This window comes from Mytilus californianus, unplaced genomic scaffold (assembly GCF_021869535.1).
Source record: "Mytilus californianus isolate M0D057914Y unplaced genomic scaffold, xbMytCali1.0.p SCAF_8, whole genome shotgun sequence".
In the NCBI taxonomy this organism is placed as follows: Eukaryota; Metazoa; Mollusca; class Bivalvia; order Mytilida; family Mytilidae; genus Mytilus; species Mytilus californianus.
In genome coordinates this window covers 70,932,167-70,954,808 of record NW_026262734.1, presented here as the reverse complement: position 1 = coordinate 70,954,808, position 22,642 = coordinate 70,932,167, and the positions used below count along the sequence as shown (strand labels likewise).

General features: G+C 31.5%; 1 protein-coding gene across 1 annotated transcript; it reads right to left on the bottom strand.

The window, feature by feature from the left end:
* Positions 1 to 861: 861 nt before the first annotated feature.
* On the bottom strand, positions 862 to 21,821 carry LOC127712182 (uncharacterized). Its single transcript, XM_052218486.1, has 7 exons — positions 21,758 to 21,821; positions 20,378 to 20,552; positions 17,507 to 17,597; positions 15,514 to 15,580; positions 12,359 to 12,554; positions 11,666 to 11,756; positions 862 to 994 (listed from the first exon to the last, which is right to left on the bottom strand). Exons 3-7 carry the CDS (start codon positions 17,568 to 17,570, stop codon positions 924 to 926), a joined length of 489 nt encoding a protein of 162 aa, XP_052074446.1. The 5' UTR covers positions 17,571 to 17,597; positions 20,378 to 20,552; positions 21,758 to 21,821; the 3' UTR covers positions 862 to 923.
* Positions 21,822 to 22,642: the final 821 nt, after the last annotated feature.

Genomic DNA, 22,642 nt, shown 5'->3' with positions numbered 1-22,642 from the left:
TATACACTTTTAGCAGCACATAAATGAAGCGAAGTTGTGACAAAATCATGTTGTTGAGACGTCAAGAAAGCTTTGTAAAGTGCTTTAGTGGTCAGCACTCCTCTGCTAACATGAAATATCCTTTGGTAATTTTTGTAAATTTTAATTTCATGAAATGTTAGAAATCATTCGAAACACGAAAGATGTTCCACCCTTAGGGAATGATAGCTATTTTGGTCTCTAGTGTAAATACAATATTTGACAACAGTTTTAGTAATATTTAGTTTTCAGTCTTTTCAGGCCCGTGATTGATTTTGTCATTTTAGTTTGTATTTCATTTTAGCGTCATTAAATGAACATAAATTTATCGTTAAGATGGGGAAAACATACAATAGATAAGTATAGGCACTCCTGTGTTGACCAGATTTGGTTCAACTCTATGGATTTAGCACCGAGGAGAACTTGCGTTCATCCAAGTTTAATTGGGATTCGTGTTGATTAAATTGTTTTGTGGAATTTTATTTGTGTTTTTTGTATTTTTTTTGCCATATTGTTATCTAGTTTTATTTGATTTGTAGATTTTGGTTTCCATATTGGTAATTTCTTGATACTTTTTTTTATAGAAAAGATTTCCCAGAATGACTGCTGAGGGGTCTACATGGAAAGGCTAATTCATTACTCGACTACTACTTTTTGTTTCCACTTGAATCAAATGACACGACATAAAAATCATATTTACAAACATGAAAATATGATTAAGTGTGACTATTCTGGTACATTCTGGTACATAAATATAATTTAGTAATTAATATATAAGGACAGACACATTATATGTGTGCTATGATTTAACAAATGATACTGAAAAAGTATATATAATATTTATTCAATCAATGATTTATATCTATAGTTGTCATCGAAGTGTTTCTGTTCAAGGGGAAATAAATCTAACATATCTTCAAGTATTTTGGGGGCAATATTTGCATAAATTTGTCATCTTCATATCGGACTAAATACCCTGAAATATAAGAAAAAAATGTATGAATTTGAACAAAACCTCTTCAAAATATTACGACAAAACCAGTATTTTGTTCGAAATCAGAGTATAGCACAAATAAACTATTTGTTTCTGACTTTTATCAATTCAAAATGAAAGAATTGGGAAAAGAGTTTTTGGTAGCAGATACTATATTTATACTGGACTTTCCATGTAATAAGGAGCATGTACATCTTCGGACAAATCTAAATCTATAACGGTCTTCTTTTTAAGTCATTCCAACAATTTTAAGACATTAAAATGAATCTTTTTCTTATCTTAATTGTTATTTATATCTATTAGTTTACGGAAAATTGCTCATTTAAAAAAAAATTAATGTGATATGAATGCGTCGATTCAAAAGATATTGACTTCAGAAATTGCACCTTAAACTAGTCTATGTATCATTGAAAATTTTAGTTTAGTTTAGTTAAGTTTAAGTTAATATAGTGTAGTGTAGTGAAGTGTGGTAATGTGTTGTGTTGTGTTGTGTTGTGTTGTGTTGTGTTTTTAGATTAGTTTTAGTTTGTTTATTTTTCTTTTGTTTAGTTTAAACTTGTTATTATTCACATCTTTGTCTTTGTCTGAAATTAATAATTTTCTCATTGCCAATTGCGCCACTTCTCCTTATTACTATATTGAAGTGAAAGACTAATGAGATTTTTTTTAAACGTTATACAATTACACCAATATTATTTATTGGCCTATAGGGTAAACAGTAGGTTCAATTTTGTCTATGAGTTACCGATGCACATGTCTAATAAACAAAATTACGAATTATTTCGTACTTATTTAGATGCACCAAAGAACATTTCAACATTTTAGTCTTTGTCTGCTAATGTGCATCTATTTATAGATTTACTTTCAAAAAATGTTGTTGTAAGTGTACCTGATGACGTTTATTCCAGATTCCAGTGTTATCCGCACATTAATCGATATCATATGTTTTATATTAGTACAACAACTAGGTTACCTAGTAGGTTTGTACCCCTGCTAATGGACTATTAATTTGTCATTGAAGATATCAGCCACCAAGTAAACAACGTTTCGGTACTTACATTATTCAAATGATTAATTTGTACTGCATTTGCACAATTTGTCATATTTGATTCTCCGTTGATAAATTTATAAATTATTAAGAAAATTAGGTTCCCATTCCCTGAGGCAAAAATCACCATCACTGAATTTGTCTATTCATTTTAGGTTCTTTTGGTCCTATATTTGAAGTATTCAGGTTTTTGTACATTTTTGGTTTTCACGTTTTTGGGTTTCATCGTTTCTAATGAAGGTAAATCCAGAAAAGCGCTTTAGACACATCAAATTTATAAAGCGTTGTTTTTAATTAACTATAGTTACTGTACTTGCACTAAAAATAAACTTGATGTTCCTTCATTTTAAGATTACCTCAGATGGTTAATTAGCTGTTTTGTTGTCTGTTTGTTCTGTATTCTCTTTTCGAAAAAATAGGTGTTGTGCGCGTAAACTGATATCGTAGGTAGATATTATTATCTTGCCAATGTAACGTGTAAAAATATAAGAATATCTCAGTTTCACTGACAAACACCTTTCAATACAGTCTGAACTATTCACAGTAGGTATAGTATCCGGCTGAGATCGTGTTTTTCGAGTGAATTTGTCCACTTTTTTTCCGAGAGTAAATCAGATTTTTTCGAGTGATATTACCTGCGATCAGATCGATTTACTACTAATTCGCAAGTATTATAGTGTTTTTCGTGACTGTTCATCTTATTCTCAATGCTAAACATGTTTTGAGCACATTCCTTGTAGTTCACTTACAAATCAGTGTTTTGTATCACTACAAACCAGTAAAAGTCTGAAATGGCCTATATCTGTACTCGACTGTACTGATTTTTACTCGACCAGTCTGAATTGGTCTGAATTTTACTTGATATTACTCGACCCCAATGTTAACCATACTCGACTGTTCTGATTTGTACTTGAACCTTATGGTCCGGGTACACAGTTATTGTCCTTTGATTTTCGTTGTCCTTTCGTTGTCCACGAATATAGTCCCTAGTGTGGACAGTGTGTTACTTGTCGATTTTTTTTATACCCCTTCCGAATTTATTTCTCCATGTTTTATGACTCAAATAGTAAGTAGGGGGGTGAAATGACACTGTAAAAAAATTTGGGTCATGAATTTTAAAGTAAAGTAGTGATTTGGTCCAGCTGAAAAATGTTAAAAATTAGCACTTCGGAGGCTGTCAAAAGATTTGAAGACCCCCTCAGCATGAAATTGTCCATATTTTGAGTTAGAGCCGATGAAGTTTTCTATAATTTTGATATAATTTGTCCCAAAAGTAGTACAACACACTGTAAAAATATTATTGAGAAAGCGCAGGTGGGATTTTTTTAATTTTCATTTATTGTCTAAAAGAAATGCACTACGAAATAACTGTGTACTCGGACCTAAGAGGTGAAATCAGGAAATATAGAATCTGTACTTTGGCAACTTCCCTGAATGATTTGATGGTGTCAATTTATCAAATAGCATAAAACTAAAGGATTAAAACTTTTATTTGATAGAATTTCTGCAAAAATGACCAATTTTGGCATTTTATGGTCAAAATAAGCATTTCATAGCTTTTTCAATTTTGATGCATAAGTGGCATTCTGACTTTCTATCTGACAGGTTTTTATGTGTCAATATTTGTGTTTCTATGCTTCAATCCAGTTGTATTACTCATTTGTGAACTCTGAATCTACAGAAAAGAAGATTATCTCAGACAATATGTTCAAAATGTGTTGTATATATGGTCCTCGTCTAACGCCCTGTTTGGATCGAGTTAAATGTGAGGAGCTTGGAACATAAAAGTTGAAGTCCATTATAAAGACCTCACTAAATTTGTATAAAAAGCACTTAACAATGTCTTTTGTACCTGTTTTATGTCACATAATATCTTTCTTTTCTTCTGTAGGATAGCAAGTGGTTCAAATATAAGCCTGTTGAGACTAAAATTGCATGCATGTTTTTCACTAAAAAGTGAAAAATCTTTGTATCAGACCATACTGTTTGCAAAAAAAGTTGAATGCAAGAGTCTTTTTGTGCTCAGATTTATTGTATCATGTCACCTGAGTATAGAAATGATAGAAAAGACACAAAATTTTATTTCATATAGCTTCAATATGCATTTTTAAATGTAAATATGTGATACGGCCTAAATTGACCCTAAATTATTTTCAGTCTTACTTGGCCTAAGACCCTTTTAAACTAATGTGATATGTTATTTGTAAGTTTTCTTTCCATTTAAAGTACATTAAATACATATGTAAGGATTATTTATAACCAAAAAGCTTTACAAATTTAAAATTGCTGGAAAATATTACATCTTCATGTAAGGCCCCCCTTCATTGGAAAACCTCCATTTTTAGCCACAGGCTCATATAAATTTGACTTTTTAATAATTATGATAAGTCTGATAAATCAAATGAGTACTCTATTGCTTTTAATACATAATATATTATATATTAAGGCATTTCAAAAGTATTTTTTTGCAATATTTAAATTTTTTAAGCCCCAAATGTTGATAGTTGAAAATTTTCAATTTTAACATCTAAATTTAACACTCAAAGTTGAATATAGAATTAGTCATATTGTCTATAATATATATCCTATTGCCATGAAACTTTGTAAGCAGTCTTATAATTTAATAAGCTTTGGTCATACCAAGTTTCATTAAGATTGGTCAACTTTTTCTACCCTATTAGGTCCGGGTACACAGTTATTGTCCTTTGATTTTCGTTGTCCACGAATATAGTCCCTAGTGTGGACAGTGTGTTACTTGTCGATTTTTTTTATACCCCTTCCGAATTTATTTCTCCATGTTTTATGACTCAAATAGTAAGTAGGGGGGTGAAATGACACTGTAAAAAAAATTTGGGTCATGAATTTTAAAGTAAAGTAGTGATTTGGTCCAGCTGAAAAATGTTAAAAATTAGCACTTCGGAGGCTGTCAAAAGATTTGAAGACCCCCTCAGCATGAAATTGTCCATATTTTGAGTTAGAGCCGATGAAGTTTTCTATAATTTTGATATAATTTTTCCCAAAAGTAGTACAACACACTGTAAAAATATTATTGAGAAAGCGCAGGTGGGATTTTTTTAATTTTCATTTATTGTCTAAAAGAAATGCACTACGAAATAACTGTGTACTCGGACCTTATCTTTGCCATTGAAAAAAGTCCGAACTATTACTCGACCAGTCTGAAACAGTCTTAACCCATTCTCGACCTGTACTCGACCAGTTCTCGACCTATTTTTCAGTTTAAACAATACTCGACCAGTCTGAACCATACTTGACCAATAACTTCAACTTTTTTTTAAATTTTAACTGTTTATACTGTTTATATAACTATCTTTTTAACTGATATGACAACAGCCACGATAAAGTAAAGATATATTTACAGATTTTTAGATCCTTACATGATTATTAAATTTATCAAATCGAGATAGTTAAATTATCTAGCTTTTAAGTCTGAGTCTTGGTAAAATAAAAGACCGAATATATTATCTATATATATATCAAGAAATTTGTTTTACATGCACACGTATAAAAATTGCGTTTTTTATCCAACGCAATCATAGGTTTGAACGTTGTTTTCAATTTAGACTTTTATATATGTTTTCGTTTGGGCTTGTATTATATTTCCTTCGAATTTATATCTTCCGTTCATCCTATTTCGACTCTTTAAAATTCAAGAGTCTTTCCAAAATTGAGGTAAATTATAAGGCCTTCCAAATACCGTTTCGATCCCTAACATCACTGAAGAGACATTAATTGTCGAAATCCGGATATGGTGTACAAATTTTTGCACCTCATGTTTGTGGTATACCATCTTTTCCACAAGTTTATTGTTTTCTGTTTGGTATTAAATTAATATTAAGATCCATTTGTTAGATCTGGTGATCAATTTATTTGGCAATCGCCAATGGCAGTCAGCAGGGTTTAAGAACATCAGTTGTTCGACCTGTTAGTCAAATGCGTTTTGTTAAAATAGACTTTTTCACTTTTTTTGGTCTTTTGGAAATTGTTGTTTGTGCTGTATTTAGACCCCTCTACCAAGAAATTTGTTTTACATGCACACGTATAAAAATTGCGGTTTTTTTCCAACGCAATCATAGGTTTGAACGCGCGTTTTGTCTACAAAAGACTCATCAGTGACGCTCGAATCCAAAAAAGTTAAAAAGGCCAAATGAATTAAAAAGTTGAAGAGCATTGAGGACCAAAATTCCGAAAAGTTTTGTCAAATACAGCTAAGGTAATCTATTCCTGAGGTAGAGTAAAGTAATAAAGTAATACCTCCTACTTGGGGGCACACTCATTTGAAAAAAGCACACCTGATCAGATAATAATAAATTTTAATTAACATCCTTTGAAAATTACAACATGTTGTAAAACTTAAATCGCAAGGACTTTTGAATCCACTAGAAAAATAATACACGAGTTTAAAGAAAAATAGGATTTCTTTTTACCTGTAAAACACACCTGTACTGAGGTAATTAAACTTATTAAGGTGCTTCTTACATTGTCTTATGTGCCATGTCTTAAATTTTGTCAAAACTTAATTGATCAATCTAAATTTTTACTGAAACTTTGAAATACAATTTCTTTTTTAAAAGGTTATCAAAGATTGCTATGGAAGTTCTATAATATTAAATTCTTGGTATAACAAAACAAGGGTGTCATTTTTAAAATTTATTAAGTTGCTTTATATACAATTTAAAAAAAAATGTTCATTGCGTTATTAACTAAACTCGACTGACACCATACATGATGAATCTAGGACAGAAGTCACGGGACAAAAATATTTTTGTATTTTTCTTGAACTATAATATATAAAAGCAATTTTGTAAACAAAAATGTCTTCTAAAAAATCAATAATGATCAAATAATTGTTAAGAAAACAATTTGTCAAAGTTGCTTGTTACTTAAATGGCTTCATGGTGCCAAAAAATATATCCTTAGCATGATTTAAATTTGATAAATCTTCATTTACCAAGGCTTTTGAACAATTTCCTTAACTGAAACATGAATAAATGTAATAAAAAGTAATTATTTCAAGATTTCTCTTATATATTCAAACAATTATAAACAAATTATTTGTGAATTTTTGTCCTGTGACTTTTTTTAATATCAAATTTGTGAATCAAATTTGTGACTTGTGACTTTCTGTCCGTTTACCTAAATTTTTGCCAGGCTTAAGTTATTGTTGAAATTTTTCCAGTAACCACAAAATATATCTGAACATTCAAAAAGTTTTGAATAACATTTAAGATATTTGTATTATGGTCGAAAGTTATAGTATTTTTGATGTACATAATGCAATGTGAACATGATCATGTACATAACAAATTCATTTAACTGAAAACTTAATTTATTACATGGTATTACATAACAAATTCATTTAACTGAAAACTTAATTTATTACATGGTATTTTTTTAATCGGAACAGAAATCATTTCCTTTGATCATCTTGTATTTATTTTTTATTTTAGAGGTGATATATATGATGAATATGGTGCTGATGATTATGTTATGTTTATTGTGAAATTTTGCTTTCAATGCTTTATTAAATACATTTTGGATTTCAAATTGTTGTTCAAATTTATAGCCAAGGGGAATAACTAAAAAACAATTCCTAAATTGATGAAATACAATAGGTAGATACAAAAATAGGTCTAGGTTGGTAAATACTTGGTCGAGTATGGTTCAGACTAGGTCGAGTATGGTTCAGATTAGGTCGAGCATGGTTCAGACTAGGTCGAGCATGGTTCAGAGTTGGTCGAGAATGGTTCAGACAGATATAAAATGGTTAAGTACTGGTCGAGAACAAGTTCAGACTGTCAAGTATGGTTCAGACTAAAGTCGAGAAATATCAAGTAAATTTCAGACCACTTCAGACTGGTCGAGTAAAAATCAGTACAGTCGAGTACAGACATAGGCCATTTCAGACTTTTATTGGTTTGTAGTGTATTGTCCGTGTTTTTTCGAGTGCAACATTTAAAACGTCCGCATTTTTCAACAAAAGGTCCAGATTTTTTAAAAGAAAATGAGAATAAGAAAGAAGACCTTATTTGGTCTTAAAAACTGACCTTTTCTAGTTTTTAACTGTAATTTAGCAAGGACAATATTGTCACAAAAATATATTACTATGTTGATCAAATTCAACCCTTTTCAATTTAATGATAAATTTCTGTTCTGAAAACATTTTACCATAACCTTGCAGTATTAAGATATATAAGAAATCACTGGGTCCTATTTAAAATGGTCTTTAGAACCGAGTACAAAGACTCATATTCTTTTTTAATTTCATTTCATGCTACCTTTGTTTTTATAGTTAATAATATTTTATGATTGGTATATATTATAGTGACGAAAAAACATAGGAGGTAGAAAAACTAAGGAAAAGCATTAAAAAATCAGAAAAATTCAATATAAACCAAAAAATACTACTACAAAAGGCCTCCCCCCAAGAAAAAAACACAAAATTACAATAACATTTGATATAAATGGAATATCTAAAAAATGAAAACGTCACTTTATAAATGTCATGCGTCCGAAGCGGTTTCCTGGATTTACCTTCATCCGGAACGCTAAAAGCCGAATATTTGAAAGCTAACGATGTATAAGAACCGAAACATTTGAAGAGGTATATGACCAAAAGGACCTAATAAATAGCCAAATCCATCTAAGGTCAACTTTGCCTGGAGTTGCAACCTTAGTTTCTTTAAAACTTTTGTTTTCATAAACGAACAATTTCAAATGATTGATTGTTGGTTGCTTAACTTCCAGCGGCAAATATTTCATGTATATTCAGGACGAGAAAAAATTAACAAAAAATCCAATATGTAGGTCCTGTAACAGAGGACGTTTTGGGTGAAGTCGGGAAATTTATACTGCCACTGAAAATGAGGGTATATTGGATATGGACAGAAACTTTGCCTTGCAACAGGCCACCTACGGACCCCCATAGAGCTATTGCAATGGTTCTTTACATTGAGCGTGGCACTCTCTCTACACGCCACATTCTTACTGGACATGGATGCATACTTGAACATCACGCACAACCAAACGGACGTCCCACTTTGGCAAGGGTTTTACTGCCGGTCGGAAGAGGACGTAAGTGACCATATTTCTATTCCCCAGTCCCCCTGGGAGGTAAACAATTTTAGAAAGGTTTGTTATAAATCATTCAGTACCAAAGTAATGGCTACTGAGCTGGTAGTAACCTCGGGGACTTATCCAATCAAATGTATTAAATAAACATAGAAATAAATAATCCGTAAGCTTTGATACGGTCCTTTTGAAATAATAAAAAAAAAATGTGTATATATTTATCAAAGGTACCAGGCTTATAATTTGATACGCCAGACGCGCGTTTCGTCTACATAAGACTCATCTGTGACGCTCAGATCAAAATGGTTAGAAAACCAAACAAGCATAAAGTTGGAGAGCATTGAGGACCAAAATTCCAAAATGTTGTGCCTATATACGGCTAAGGTAATCTATGCCTGGGATAAGAAAATCCTTAGTATTTCGAATAATTCATACTTTTGCAAACAGTAAATTTATAAAATTGACCACATAATTGATATTCATGTCAACACCGAAGTGCTGACTACTGGGCTTGTGATACCCTCGGGGACGAAACGTCCACAATATGCATACACCTCACAAATATACATTGTCAATTTTTATTCTTTTAATTTCTGATGGAAATAAAGCTACGATGGGGTTTTAATTCTGTGTGACCAATCATAGCTTACGGTTGATTAGCCTCCTCTTCACAGTAGGAGCATTTGAACATTGTTCGTGATTTCCATTTCTAGAACAATAACACATATTACCAACAAAATAAATAGTAAATGAAACGTTAAGGGTTTATTTTCTGTTAAAAAAACACATTTACCTGCTTTACATACTATGTGTACGTACGTCTCAATCCAACATGTCTGAGCTCATATAAAGATTGTTTACATCACGAAATATTGACTGCATGAAATCCATATCGGTACACTAACATGACGATTTCTGAATACAAATGAACGATGCCTTTTTGAAATGTAGCTCTTTATACAGCATTATCAAATTGGTTTAATGCATTGTTTCGTGCTTTGAAAAGTACTTTATTTGAAGCTTTTCATTGTTTTTTATACGTAAATGGACTGACATATTACATTTTAATCCAGATGATTTTTTTTTCACTCGATAAAACAAGGACGCACTCGAAAAAACACGGACTGCTCTCGAAAAAAACACGGACATATAAAAATATATTTACTCTCCAAAATGTCCTTTTCAATTCAAAAACAAGAATTTTGTAAAATGTCTGTATATCTAAGTATATATAGATTCCATGTATGCATTTCCGTTGACATTTGCATAGGAATAAGCATAAAAATAGCTTTAATCTATATATTGGAATAAAGCATTATAAGGCTAGATTAAACGTTTTTAAAACAATATAATGTAGGGTTGATAATATCTCATTATCACAAATACTAATTTAACTTCTATGATCTTGCATATAAGGTTCTAGAATCTTTTTTTTACGTCCTACCAGAAAGAAAGTCTGTTGGTTTACATTTTTTAATAATATTCACTCACAAAAAAGATGTCGAACAATTGTTTGCCTTGCAAAAAAACAATCTACCTACGGACCCCAATTCTGACTGAATTTTTATTCCGCACAGCCAAACGGGGCAGTCGTATTCATCAGACGGAGAAACTGGGACCAATTTTTATATCCCGGGGTTCTCTAGGTAATACACAGTTAGGAAAAAAACTTAAAATTGACACTCAAAATTTTTCACCACCCTCTTTTCCTTCCTTTCTAACAATTCAGGGTTTATATTTGTGTTATGCATGTGTATATTTATGGAAAGAGCATCTTCCATAGATTTGATTTCCAATAGTTATAATGGTGAAACATAATCTCTTGTTGGTGTAACCATGGCAACAATCTGCATTTATTTGATACAAAATATTGCAAAAAGGGGGGGGGGGGGGTGAAAATGTCACAAAAGTCTCCAAAATTTGGTCCAAAGGAGAATTTCAATCCATTAGAGTGATACCTTTCCTGAAACTATAGACATTTATCTATCAAGAGGTCCAAAAAAAATCATATGCATTTCTGTTCGTTTTTCCATAAAATTGAATTGCAAAGATCGAGGGTCAAATCTTTGTTGATAAACACTACAATAATTTCTGGACCTAGGGGTGGTACGGATGTGAAAATACGGACTGTCAAACAGAAAAGTTGCCTATAAAACATGCTGAAAATAATCTAGAGGATCATATAAACCCACTTGGAAGGCTATATTATTCTTCAACTACCTAAAAATCAATTTTATTGTACAAAAACTTTCATATTTCAAAAATTCACCATGGCCAAAATGCGAAACTTAACTTCTAACTGTGTATTGCTACCCTAGAGGTACAATTTAATAAGTTTTGGAACCATTAAAGGTCGTTGTAAAATAAATTTAGAAAATGCCTGTTCTAAGTCAGGAAAATAGCAGTTGTTTTTCACTTGTTCCGTTTATTGATAGCGTTTGATTTTGTCAGTTTTTATGGATTTGAATTTGCCATGGAGTTCGGTATTTTTATTGTACTTTTTTCCATCGTCTCACCAAATGATTTTCTGCCAATAACCTTTGCTGGATACCATTGCTTGTCATCTCTAAAGTAGGCAAGTATTTTTGTGCCAGCTTTGATAATTTCCTAATGAAAAAGATGAACATTTAAATTATGTTAATGAATATGTTAATTAAAAATTAAAGGAGATAATAGTTAATTCTTTGCAATTGTCTCCCATTTTAACATCGAACTTTAGTCATTGCTTTATATGAAGAATTTTTTAGCCTGGGCAAATAAAACGAATGCAGAATGTGGTATAATTTATGCCTTCCCTTTAAAGAACAAGTGATCTTTCTTAATTAGATTTTATATTTTCCAAATGAATTATATGTATATCTTTGTTTTGGTCAGTGTCTTTTTGGTTTTTGGTAGTAATGCAATATTTCATATTTCTTAAACGTTTTTATTTGTCCATGAGAAAGGGTAGTTGTTGTAAAAAACAAATTATATGAAACCTTGTGTGTTTATTTCATAACTTTATACAGATTGAATTTTATTTGGTGCAGTGTTTTATTTCTTAGACACATAAGTTTATTCTTGACAATGTGTTAGACATCTATTAGAAATGAATACTAACAAATACATAAGAATGAAAAATATTCGATTTTATTTAAACGTTTAATGAATAGATTTATATCAAAACAAGCGTACAACAGTGGTCATAAGCTCTGCTTCTTTCTACTTACTTCTTTATGTTCAAGACGTCGGTACGACTTCTCTTTTTCTTCCTCAATTTGCACATGGTCAATTATCTTGAATACTTTTGCTGGTACATGTTTGACAATAGGATCTCTCGGAATATACCTTCCTTTATGTATTTTTATTTGTCTTGCTTCTGATGTAGTTGATGCCCCGTTTTCTGTTTGGTCTTTCGATGGTTCCCTATGTTGAAAACGCAATATATATAGTTACACATTATATGTAACTAGATTTACCAATATTTTTACATCTAAAAACATGTTTACTAGCCCTCTATTGCTCTGGTATTACATATGATACAACAGTTTATCGTGCTAATTTATTCATGAAATAAGATTTCTTTCGTGTTTTACATGTGTTTGTTATTTGTTTTGAAAATGAATTTTGAAAAATATTTTGGCAAAATATTTTACATAATTATAAATATCGACTGAAAAAATAATATTCAAAACAAATACCAACAACACATAAAATACACAATATCATGTTTTTATTTATTTTTCGATTAAAAAATTGATATTTCTCAACTGAACTGTTTTTCAAGTTCATATTTTTTAGCAAAACTATTAATACAGTATTTCTCAACAAAATTTCATTTTAAGTGGCGATTTGCCTTTATAATGCAAATAAAAAAAAACCAACAATATGTGTCCGCTGAACAAAATATCACAAAAGGATGAACAATAGTAAAATTGAAAGAATTTTATAGAAAAGAAATTAAAAATTGTTTTAATAAATTTTTTTCTTGCACGAAGTTTTAATGGCAAAACAAGACTGGGACGAAAGAAATAATTGACAAAAACGTGTCTTTACAAACCAATGAAATACGTGATTCTAATGAGAAGGTCAACAGATTAGTGACCTGTTAATGAATAAAATTGAGAATGGAAATGTGGAATATGTCAAAGAGACAACAACCCGACCAAAGAGCAGACAACAGCCGAAGGCCACCAATGGGTCTTCAACTCAGCGAGAAAATCCCGCACCCGAATGTGGTCTTCAGCTGGCCCCTAAATAAAATTGTGTACTAGTTCAGTGAAAATGGACGTCACACTAAACTCCAAAACATATAAATGAACTAAAATTAAAAAACATACAAGACTAACAAAGGCCAGAGGCTCCTGACTTGGGACAGGCGCTAAAATGCGGCAGGGTTAACCATGTTTTGTGAGATCTTAACCCTGCCCCTATTCCTCTAGCCAATGTAGAATAAAGAAACACATAGCAATACGCACAGTAAAACTCAGTTTAAAAGAAGTCCGAGTCCGATGTCAGAATAGGTAACAAAAGAAACTAAGCAAAATGACAATGATACATAAATTAACAAAGGACTACTAGCAGTTACTGACATGCCAGCTCCAGACCTCAATTAAACTGATTGAAAAATTATGTCTTCATCATATGAAAATCAAGTACAATACCTCCCGTTAGAGGTTTAGTATCATGTCATCATAAAATATATGAGGAGAACATAACCTGTATCATGCCAACAACTGGTTTTAGAATAAATGTGTTTAATTCCGATGCAAAGACCCTATAAGTGAATCAATATTAAAGCCAAAATATGCAATCCTCAATGACTTGACAACAGTATCGTAACTATATCCTTTCCGAATAAGTCTGTTTAAAGGTTTGGTTAGCTTTTGAGGTGAATGCCGACATTTTTGTGCTTTGTAAAGAATATTACCATAAAATATTGGATGTGAAATACCTGAACGTATAAGATGTCTGCATGTTGATCTATATTTACGAATGATGTCCTTGTACCGATGATAAAAATTAGTAAATGTTTTGACTAGTTTGTGATATCGAAAACCCTGGTGTAATAATTTTTCAGTAATACAGAGATTTCTTTCGTTGAAATCAAATACGTTGTTACATACACGAGTGAATGGTCAACATACAATTAAATTGAGTTATGTAATTATATAACAAATACGTTCCCTTGTCACCATCTTATGGTGTTTATATATCTCAACTTGTACGATTCGCTCGTGTATGTAACAACGTATTAGATTTTAGCGAGAGAAATTTATGTATTACTGAAAAATTATTACACCAGGGTTTTCGATATCATAAACTAGTCAAAACATTTACTAAATTTTAGACTGCCGGTTCAACACAACAGCTGTTGACCTCGACTCAAGGTTAAATAACTTTAAATTCACTGTTCTGGACACCAAAAGAGGGAATGAAAACAAAACAATTCGTGCGTCCGCAGCGCTTTTCTTGATTAACCTTCACCAGGAAGCTCAAACCTAAACATTTGAAAGCTAACCAGGGATGTTTAAATGCGTAGAATGTTAGGAGCTCTATGACCAGTAAGGACCTAAAACTAATAGCCAAATTAATCAATTGCGTGAGCCTTAACTTATGAACGGGGAATTAAAAAACTAAAATGTTTGAAATCATGTCACTGTCAGTACTAATTAACTGACTACTGAACTGATGACATCATGGAGGATTAACAGTCAATCAGGAGAAGTTACGACCCAGTGCTAGTAAACGAAAATAACTCTTTATAAATATCTTGCGTCCGAAGCGCTTTTATGAATTAACCTTCAAGAGCTCAAACCTAAACATTTGAAAGCCAGCGTTGTATACATACGTAGAAGCGTTTGAGGCTATATGAACAAAAAGGACCTAAAACGTCGAATAGATCAGAAATTGCATGATTTATTTCATCCGTGTAACATCGGTTTTCCTATAACTGTGAAATCATGGTATTTAAATGCAAGCAATGCAGAAGCTGTTAGATTATAATTACCTTTATGATCTGCACGACTCTTTGCTTAGGTGCGAACAATAATCATGACCAATCAAAGAATATGTAAAGCTCTTTCTACTTATCTATGTCAGTACGGTTCTGTAACTTGATTATTACATTTTGAGAATCTGTACTATAAAATTAACCATGATTCAAATCGTGATCATGTACCAAGCATTTAGGTAACGTTATTTCTTTGATAATAATTCCTTAGAGTATACTATTGCTTTAACCTCAATAACAAAAGAACTATAAAAGCACAGATTGTAAAAATTTTAAATTATACGAATTTGATATCTTTTGTAGTTTTCAGTGTAAAATAATAAAAGTAATAGAATTTTAAATATAAAATAAATTTATAGTACATGTACTTACATCAATCTTAAAAACTTATCAGGTACTATCTCCATATATCTGTCGTCATTATACTGGATCAGATATCCTATAATATTAATCATCATACCTATTAATATGTGAGCTGCGTCGGATAGAAATCGACCTTATGCAAGTGCACATATACATTTACATATATAAAACTTTGATTGATTTTGGAACATTCAAATACGAAATAAAAGATGAATTTTGATCTCTTTTGTAGTGTTCTCATAACTATTAAATTTTCAAATAATTACAGACTTTGCATAGAGATTTTTTCAACCCGAATTAGGATAACAGATATATTTATATTCATTTGCGTAAGGTCGGTTTCTATCCGACGCACTCACAAATGTGATAACCACCCATTGTGTCGGATAAAATAATATTTGTAAAGTTGGGTAGACGATAGGAATGCAAAATTTGCCACGCGAGCTCATCCTTTGGCGTGCCGGATATTAACTTATTTAAATGTATATCCGAAACAGTTTTCAGTGAGTTTACTTCAACTGCCACACCAATTCAGACAAACATGTGTTTGGAAGGGGTGATCTGTAAGAAGCAGACGACGTTAATATTTTATAAACGAATGTACGCATGAAAAGTACGAAATAAAATTCTACTGGAACATATTGTTAACATCACTATAAGACTTAGCATGCTAAGCGACTATAAATCATTGCACACGTAGAATGGGGACAGTATAAATACTTTAACTTAAACAAGAGTGCACACGCTGAAAAGTCTCGCCTGATTTACTTATCATCATTAAATTCATATTGAAAGTCTGTAATATGAATGTTGTATTACAAGTATCACATACGCTTAACATTATCAATAATCATCAATAATCCATGAAAATAAGGTCAAGGTCAAATGAATCATGTCAGACAGACATGTACACCTTAAAATCATCCCATTCGCCAAATATATATAGTGGCCTTATTGCTAATAGAACCTGAGATACAGTCCAAACTACAAAAACTCAACATTGACCAATGAACCATGAAAATGAGGCCAATGTCATATGAACACTGCCAGACAGACATGTACACCTTACAATCATTTCATCTATACACCAAACATAGTTTACCTATTGCTTATAGTATTAAATAAATTGACAAAAAACTTAACATTGACCAATGAACCATGAAAAGAGGTCAAGGTCATATGATATCTGCCAGACAGATATTTACACATAACAATCATTCATGACACCAAATATAATGGCCTAATTGTTTATAGTATCTGGAAAATAGACCAAACAACAAAAAATAAACATTGTCAAATGAACCAAGAAAATGAGGTCAAGGTCATATGAAACATGCCAGTCGGACAATCTTTGCATACACCAAATATAGTTGACCTATTGATTATAGTATCTAAGATACGAACTTGACACCACGAAAACATAACCTTGTTCACTGATCCATGAAATAAGGTCAATGTCAGGTGATCCCTGTCTGATTGACATGTAGACCTTGCAAGGAACCCATATACCAAATATAGTTATCCTATTCCTCATAATAAGTAAGAACTTCACATGACACAAAAAAAAATTTCAAGCAGTCACTGAACCATGAAAATGAGGTCAAGGACAATGGACATATGACAGATGAAAACTTCGTAACATAAGGTATCTGCTTAAAAGTAATGAAGCATCCAGGTCTTCTTCCCACTAAAATATAAATCTTTATATAAATAATTTACGTCATCGTCGTCGCTGCCTCCGGATTGTAATCGCTTTGTCTCTTCTTCTGTGATTTTTGACACAGGCGAGACAAAGAGAACTACCTCAGGCAGAGTTGACTTAAAACGATTTTGACTGTTCTGTTGATAGATACTCTTGGGTTGATGGTCCTCCAACGTCCTGTGTTTTTTACTTCAAATTTCTGCTCCCGAGCACACCTGTCGAAGGTTATTCTAGGAACACGTGTTATGCGCAGATTAATTTATATGCCATATCCTTCTTTTCCATTACAGAGAAATTTACCGGTCAGCTTTCTGGCTAAAACTTTTGCAGGATACCATGAAAGATCGTCTTTAAAAAAGGCCATGACATCTGAACCAATTTCAAATATATCCTGAAAAACAATTTCATCTGAATACCGATAAGGTTAATTTTTCAATGCAGATGTCATATAGAAATAAAAGGCCGATTACAAAAATTTTGTGAATATTAAATTTCCTTGTGTAGGTCTTTCCTTTGTTTACAGGCTTAGTCCCATAATAAAAGTTGCTTTGAGAAATCTCTGTCTGGTTAAGACTGGTTTGCATAGAAACACAACCAAATAATGTACAGGCTTGTTTGCCTATCTAAACAATACCTCTCGTTTATATTTATTTGAATTTTGTTTTTAATTTTTTAAAGAAAAATAAAAACTACGACTGCAAAATCTCGGTGAATATTTTTTTAAATACTTTATATTTCTTACAGTTTGAAATTTGCACATGCATATCAATTATCTTTACGAAAAAAAAAACACCTTTCTTTTTAATACTCCAAATTATAGGCCAAATAAGGAATTGACACCATGTTTGTATTTTATTATTTTTTCTATGATATATTCAATGTTAACAATTTCGATTTTCTAAATATACAAATGAAGTTTATGCACATGAACTCATTCTCACCACAACAAATTTTGAGTAGGAATGGATCAGTGGGAAATCTGACTTCAAAATATTACCTCCCCTGTAAACAATGAAAACTTCATCGTTTCAATGTTTGTTCCGTTTTAGCAAGGACGCTATTAATGATTAATTCACAAGAAAACGTTCTGGTAAATAGTAACAATAAAAATGAATTGAAATAAAAAAAAAAATTCCATATAATTGTATCCTTTCCCTCCTAAAATAGCAAACGACGAGTACAACAGGTCATAGGAGCTTTGTGTAAATTGGTATAAAGTGTTGCTATGCGAATAAACTGAAGTACCAACTTCAATCAAATGTTGTAATTGCTGCATACCTCACTCGAGTATGCCAATTATCCGTATATGTATGCAGCTAGATCAGAGAAAAGTTCAGTGAAAAAATTACAAAGGAATTGATTGATATGCCTGAAAGATTAACACTTTTGAAATAAAGTTACTGAGCAAATTCAAACGAACATTATTCCGATGTAAGCATTGAATGTGAATACACTGAGAAGACCCCAAATGAAAATGAAATGAAGACTACCTCTTCTTTAAATTGTAAAACAAATAGTAAAAATCTTTAAACGGATAACCTACTTTGTAAAAATATTTATCTTTAATTTTTGAAAATGCACAAACACAACTTTTTAATCGTTTTATTCACGAAAAGACATGTTTCTATATTTAAAGTCCACGTGACAAGAACAAACCGGTGTATTTGAAAACTTAGATTTGAAAAATAGGTAAATTTTGGAAAATTGAAGCATGCTAAGGCCTGTGTGGAACATTCCAAAAACGGGTGACTTGAAAGATCTTTAGATTTTATATGTACATCATCTTTTAATTTTATTTATCAATATGCAGCAAAGACTCACATTTTTTTAATTTCAGTTTCACAATCTTCTAATGCAATTATCTCGATAAAATATCGTGTATTTGCATGTATATATTTTCTAATAAGACAGTTTAACAAATATTTTCTTTAAAATGCACGATTATTGCTAAGAGATAACTTTTTATCAGCATCGTCACTGGCATTGTTTTACTATTGATTTTCTCGACTTTTTCATAAAAAGAAATCAACACAATAGCTTTTTCGATTAGTGTTAATGTTCTCATTAAGATAATGGTGATGGTTTGGTGTATTGTTTAGCAGAGACAGTGACAAATATTACATGAATATCGGGTATAACATGTTAATGTGATATGAATATGGATATAAAACTAAGGAGATCTGGTATAATAGCCAAATGAGACAACTTTCCACCAGAGACCTAATGACCTAGAAGTTCATCGGACCCTGTTTTGTACTAGACCGACATGCTGAGCTGTATTTTTTAACGTGCTAGTTCAGAAATTAACAGTCCGCAGAAAGACTAATGCCACCCTTCCCGAACCAATTATTCTGACTCTGAGTCGACCAGTGTTTGTCAATACTCGCGTAACCGCGATACCACAGAGGCGGTTCTGTTCTTATCAAGACACATTACACCAAATAATTGAACATCTGAAATAACATCATATTTCTATGGATATTAACAGACTGACATAGCGTGGATGTAACTTTTATCCCGTCACAGATGCTGTCAAGAGCAAAAGATATACAGAACAAAATGAAAACTACAAGAAATAATGGTATACATTTGTAAATAGTAAAAGTAATGTAACTTGGATTGCCTACCTCAGTTTTATTTGAATCTTTTTGCTTTCTAAATAAACTTGGAAATCGATAATTTTCCATTTTCTATAATGTACAAGGAACATGCACACTATGATTCAAAATAATACAGATGTCATGATTAATGTATATTGTCATTAAAAATCTATTTTCGAAGTCGTTATATATTCCTAGTACTGTTCATCATTTTTATTTTTTTTTTGTATTTGTTATTGCTAAATTGTATTGTTTTACATAAAATAACAGACCTGTCGTTGTTCACATTCTTGTACTCTGTTTTATGGTTGGTATGCACTATAACCCTATCCTATTATTCTTTATCATTGTGGTTTACCCGAGATGGTGCTCTAATATTTTCAGCCAAAGAAATGTCACAGGAGTAAACCGATTTTTATTACGTTTGCTATTAAAACAAAATTTGAGTATGCGACAACTAGAAGTGATACGTGTTCAGATTCATATCCACAATTATGAGATAAATTATAAGCTCCCCTTGAAACAAAAAGCGATTAAAAACTATTATTATATATCAAAGTTTTGCATTTACCTTTGCTGGAACTTGTACTCGGGCTGAAAATCGGCGCGGACGTTGCTCCACCCAGTCTGATGTATGAAGAGATGTTACATCTGATGTACACCTTTGTCTTTTGAAATTTGTAAGAGGGTAATAAATCGTTCTACTAGCTGTCTGAGATATATTATCATCTTCTTTATCTCTTATTCTTGGTTCATATACAAAGACAAAAATACATTCAATTTGTCAGTTTTTCAATCTTATAATGTAATACAGAGTATTTATACCCACAAAATGAACATTTATCTATGAATAGTGTTACGAAGATTTACATGGAGCAGTTCCACTTTAGTATACATGCTTTTGTAATAAAGTAGTTCAACCCTCCTTTAAGATGCCCGGTTTTAGAAGGATGTGAGATGGAATATGATATTTTTTAAATACCATTGGCCGAGTTGTCATTTTTTTAAATAATGTAAGTTATGTTTAAAGTCTAGCAGAATGAACTACATATACTCAAAAATCAATATACGCTATATGATTGATATTAAAGCAAATATAGTTTCTTGCTTATTTTTACTTAAATGTTATTCCGAAACCCTGTCTGAAAAGGGAGATCATTCCATAATATGTAGTACATACCATTGTAAATATCATATCAATTTTCTATTCTTATCAGGCAGTATGGAAAGAATAACTATCCATTTCATGGTGTATACAAATTAGTAAAATATAAAATTGTGTAGGCTTTTTTTCGGGTGAATCATATTTTCATAAATTACATGACTGATATATGGAATGCTACTTAAATAAAAAAAAAAGTTAAATAAGATTGAAGAACAGGAAACAGAGAGTAAAAGTTTTGCTCAATATTGTGAGACAAACACGATTTATAAAAAGTAAATATTGACATTTTATATCCAACAGAAGCTGAGGTCATACTGGAACTCGAGAAGCATTGATCTTTTATACAAATTCTTGGCTTTGATTCATGTTTCTTGATTACTTTTTTAGATTTCGATTTTCATGTTTAAACTTTTTGTCGTAAGTACATGTAATTTAGATTTGAATTTTAATCGAAATCGCAAAATAAGTGATGAAATTTACTCTATATATCTGTTGGAATCGTGTGAAGTTGCAGTTATCTATTTTACCAACGTAGGTTTCGCTTTTTTTTACGTTTATATACGTTCATACTCACTTTCGACTTTATCCCTGCCATCTCTTTAATCACATGGATAAATGTTGCAGCGCAAGATTATGTCAAATCACAAACTGACACTTACAATTCCTTGGTTACCGAAATTCTTACAATGCAGTGAATTTGAACAATTCTGATATTACTGATAGTAATATGTTAGCATCAGCTTTGTTAGTGCAATGCTTAATAATATAGAACAAGGAAAAAGTTACCTAGATTTCAAATACTTTTTTGGTACAGTCTGGATAAACTGGTCATCATCGTATTGAACGAGGTATCCTAAAAATAATGAATGATACAACATTGTTTCGATATAGTTTTTAGAGGCTATTAAACCAAAACAGACGCATTGAGATTCCAAACTTTGTAATAAATTTCTATCCTGTATAGTTTGGAGACAAACCCTAAACTGAAAAGATCTCAGGCACAAGTCATAAAATGTTTCCATTATTTAGGAAAACATCAAAATAGATGCTAATTAAACATTACTGACCATTTTTTTTAACTATTTCGAAGAGCTTGTGTCAAGTGTGCCTATTAGCAATATGAGGACTGAAGTGATTAATAACGACTGTGTTTTCTGTGAATTAGATGCAGATATTACTGCTGATGAGATCAGAAATTTAATTCATGAGTTAAACGTGACTACATCCATTGTCAAGACTGTTTTTTGAATTATTTTCTCATTGTATACCAGGGTTTTATAATGCCATATTATATACTATATTGAATGCAGTTACTGTATTATGCTTAGTGTTTAAAGCTCGTGTTTAATTGTTAAAAATGTATGAATATTTAGGCAACACATGTTAAAAAATTGTTCAGAAGCATATCCTGTTACTGGCTATCGGTACGGCAGATGCAATCGGGAACACAGATCCGACGATGACAGGTAGATTTTAGGTCATGTATTTTTCAAAAGCAAAGTTGGCGCTTCACAAAATAACAAATATATTAATGAGCGTTCACTCGTTTTAAGGAAAATTTAGATTTCTTTAATGTTTCTATTCGCGCAACTGATAAACTATTTTACACACATACGTAACATAACAAATATCATGACCCAAAAAGTTGGCGTATAGATAAAATATTCCATT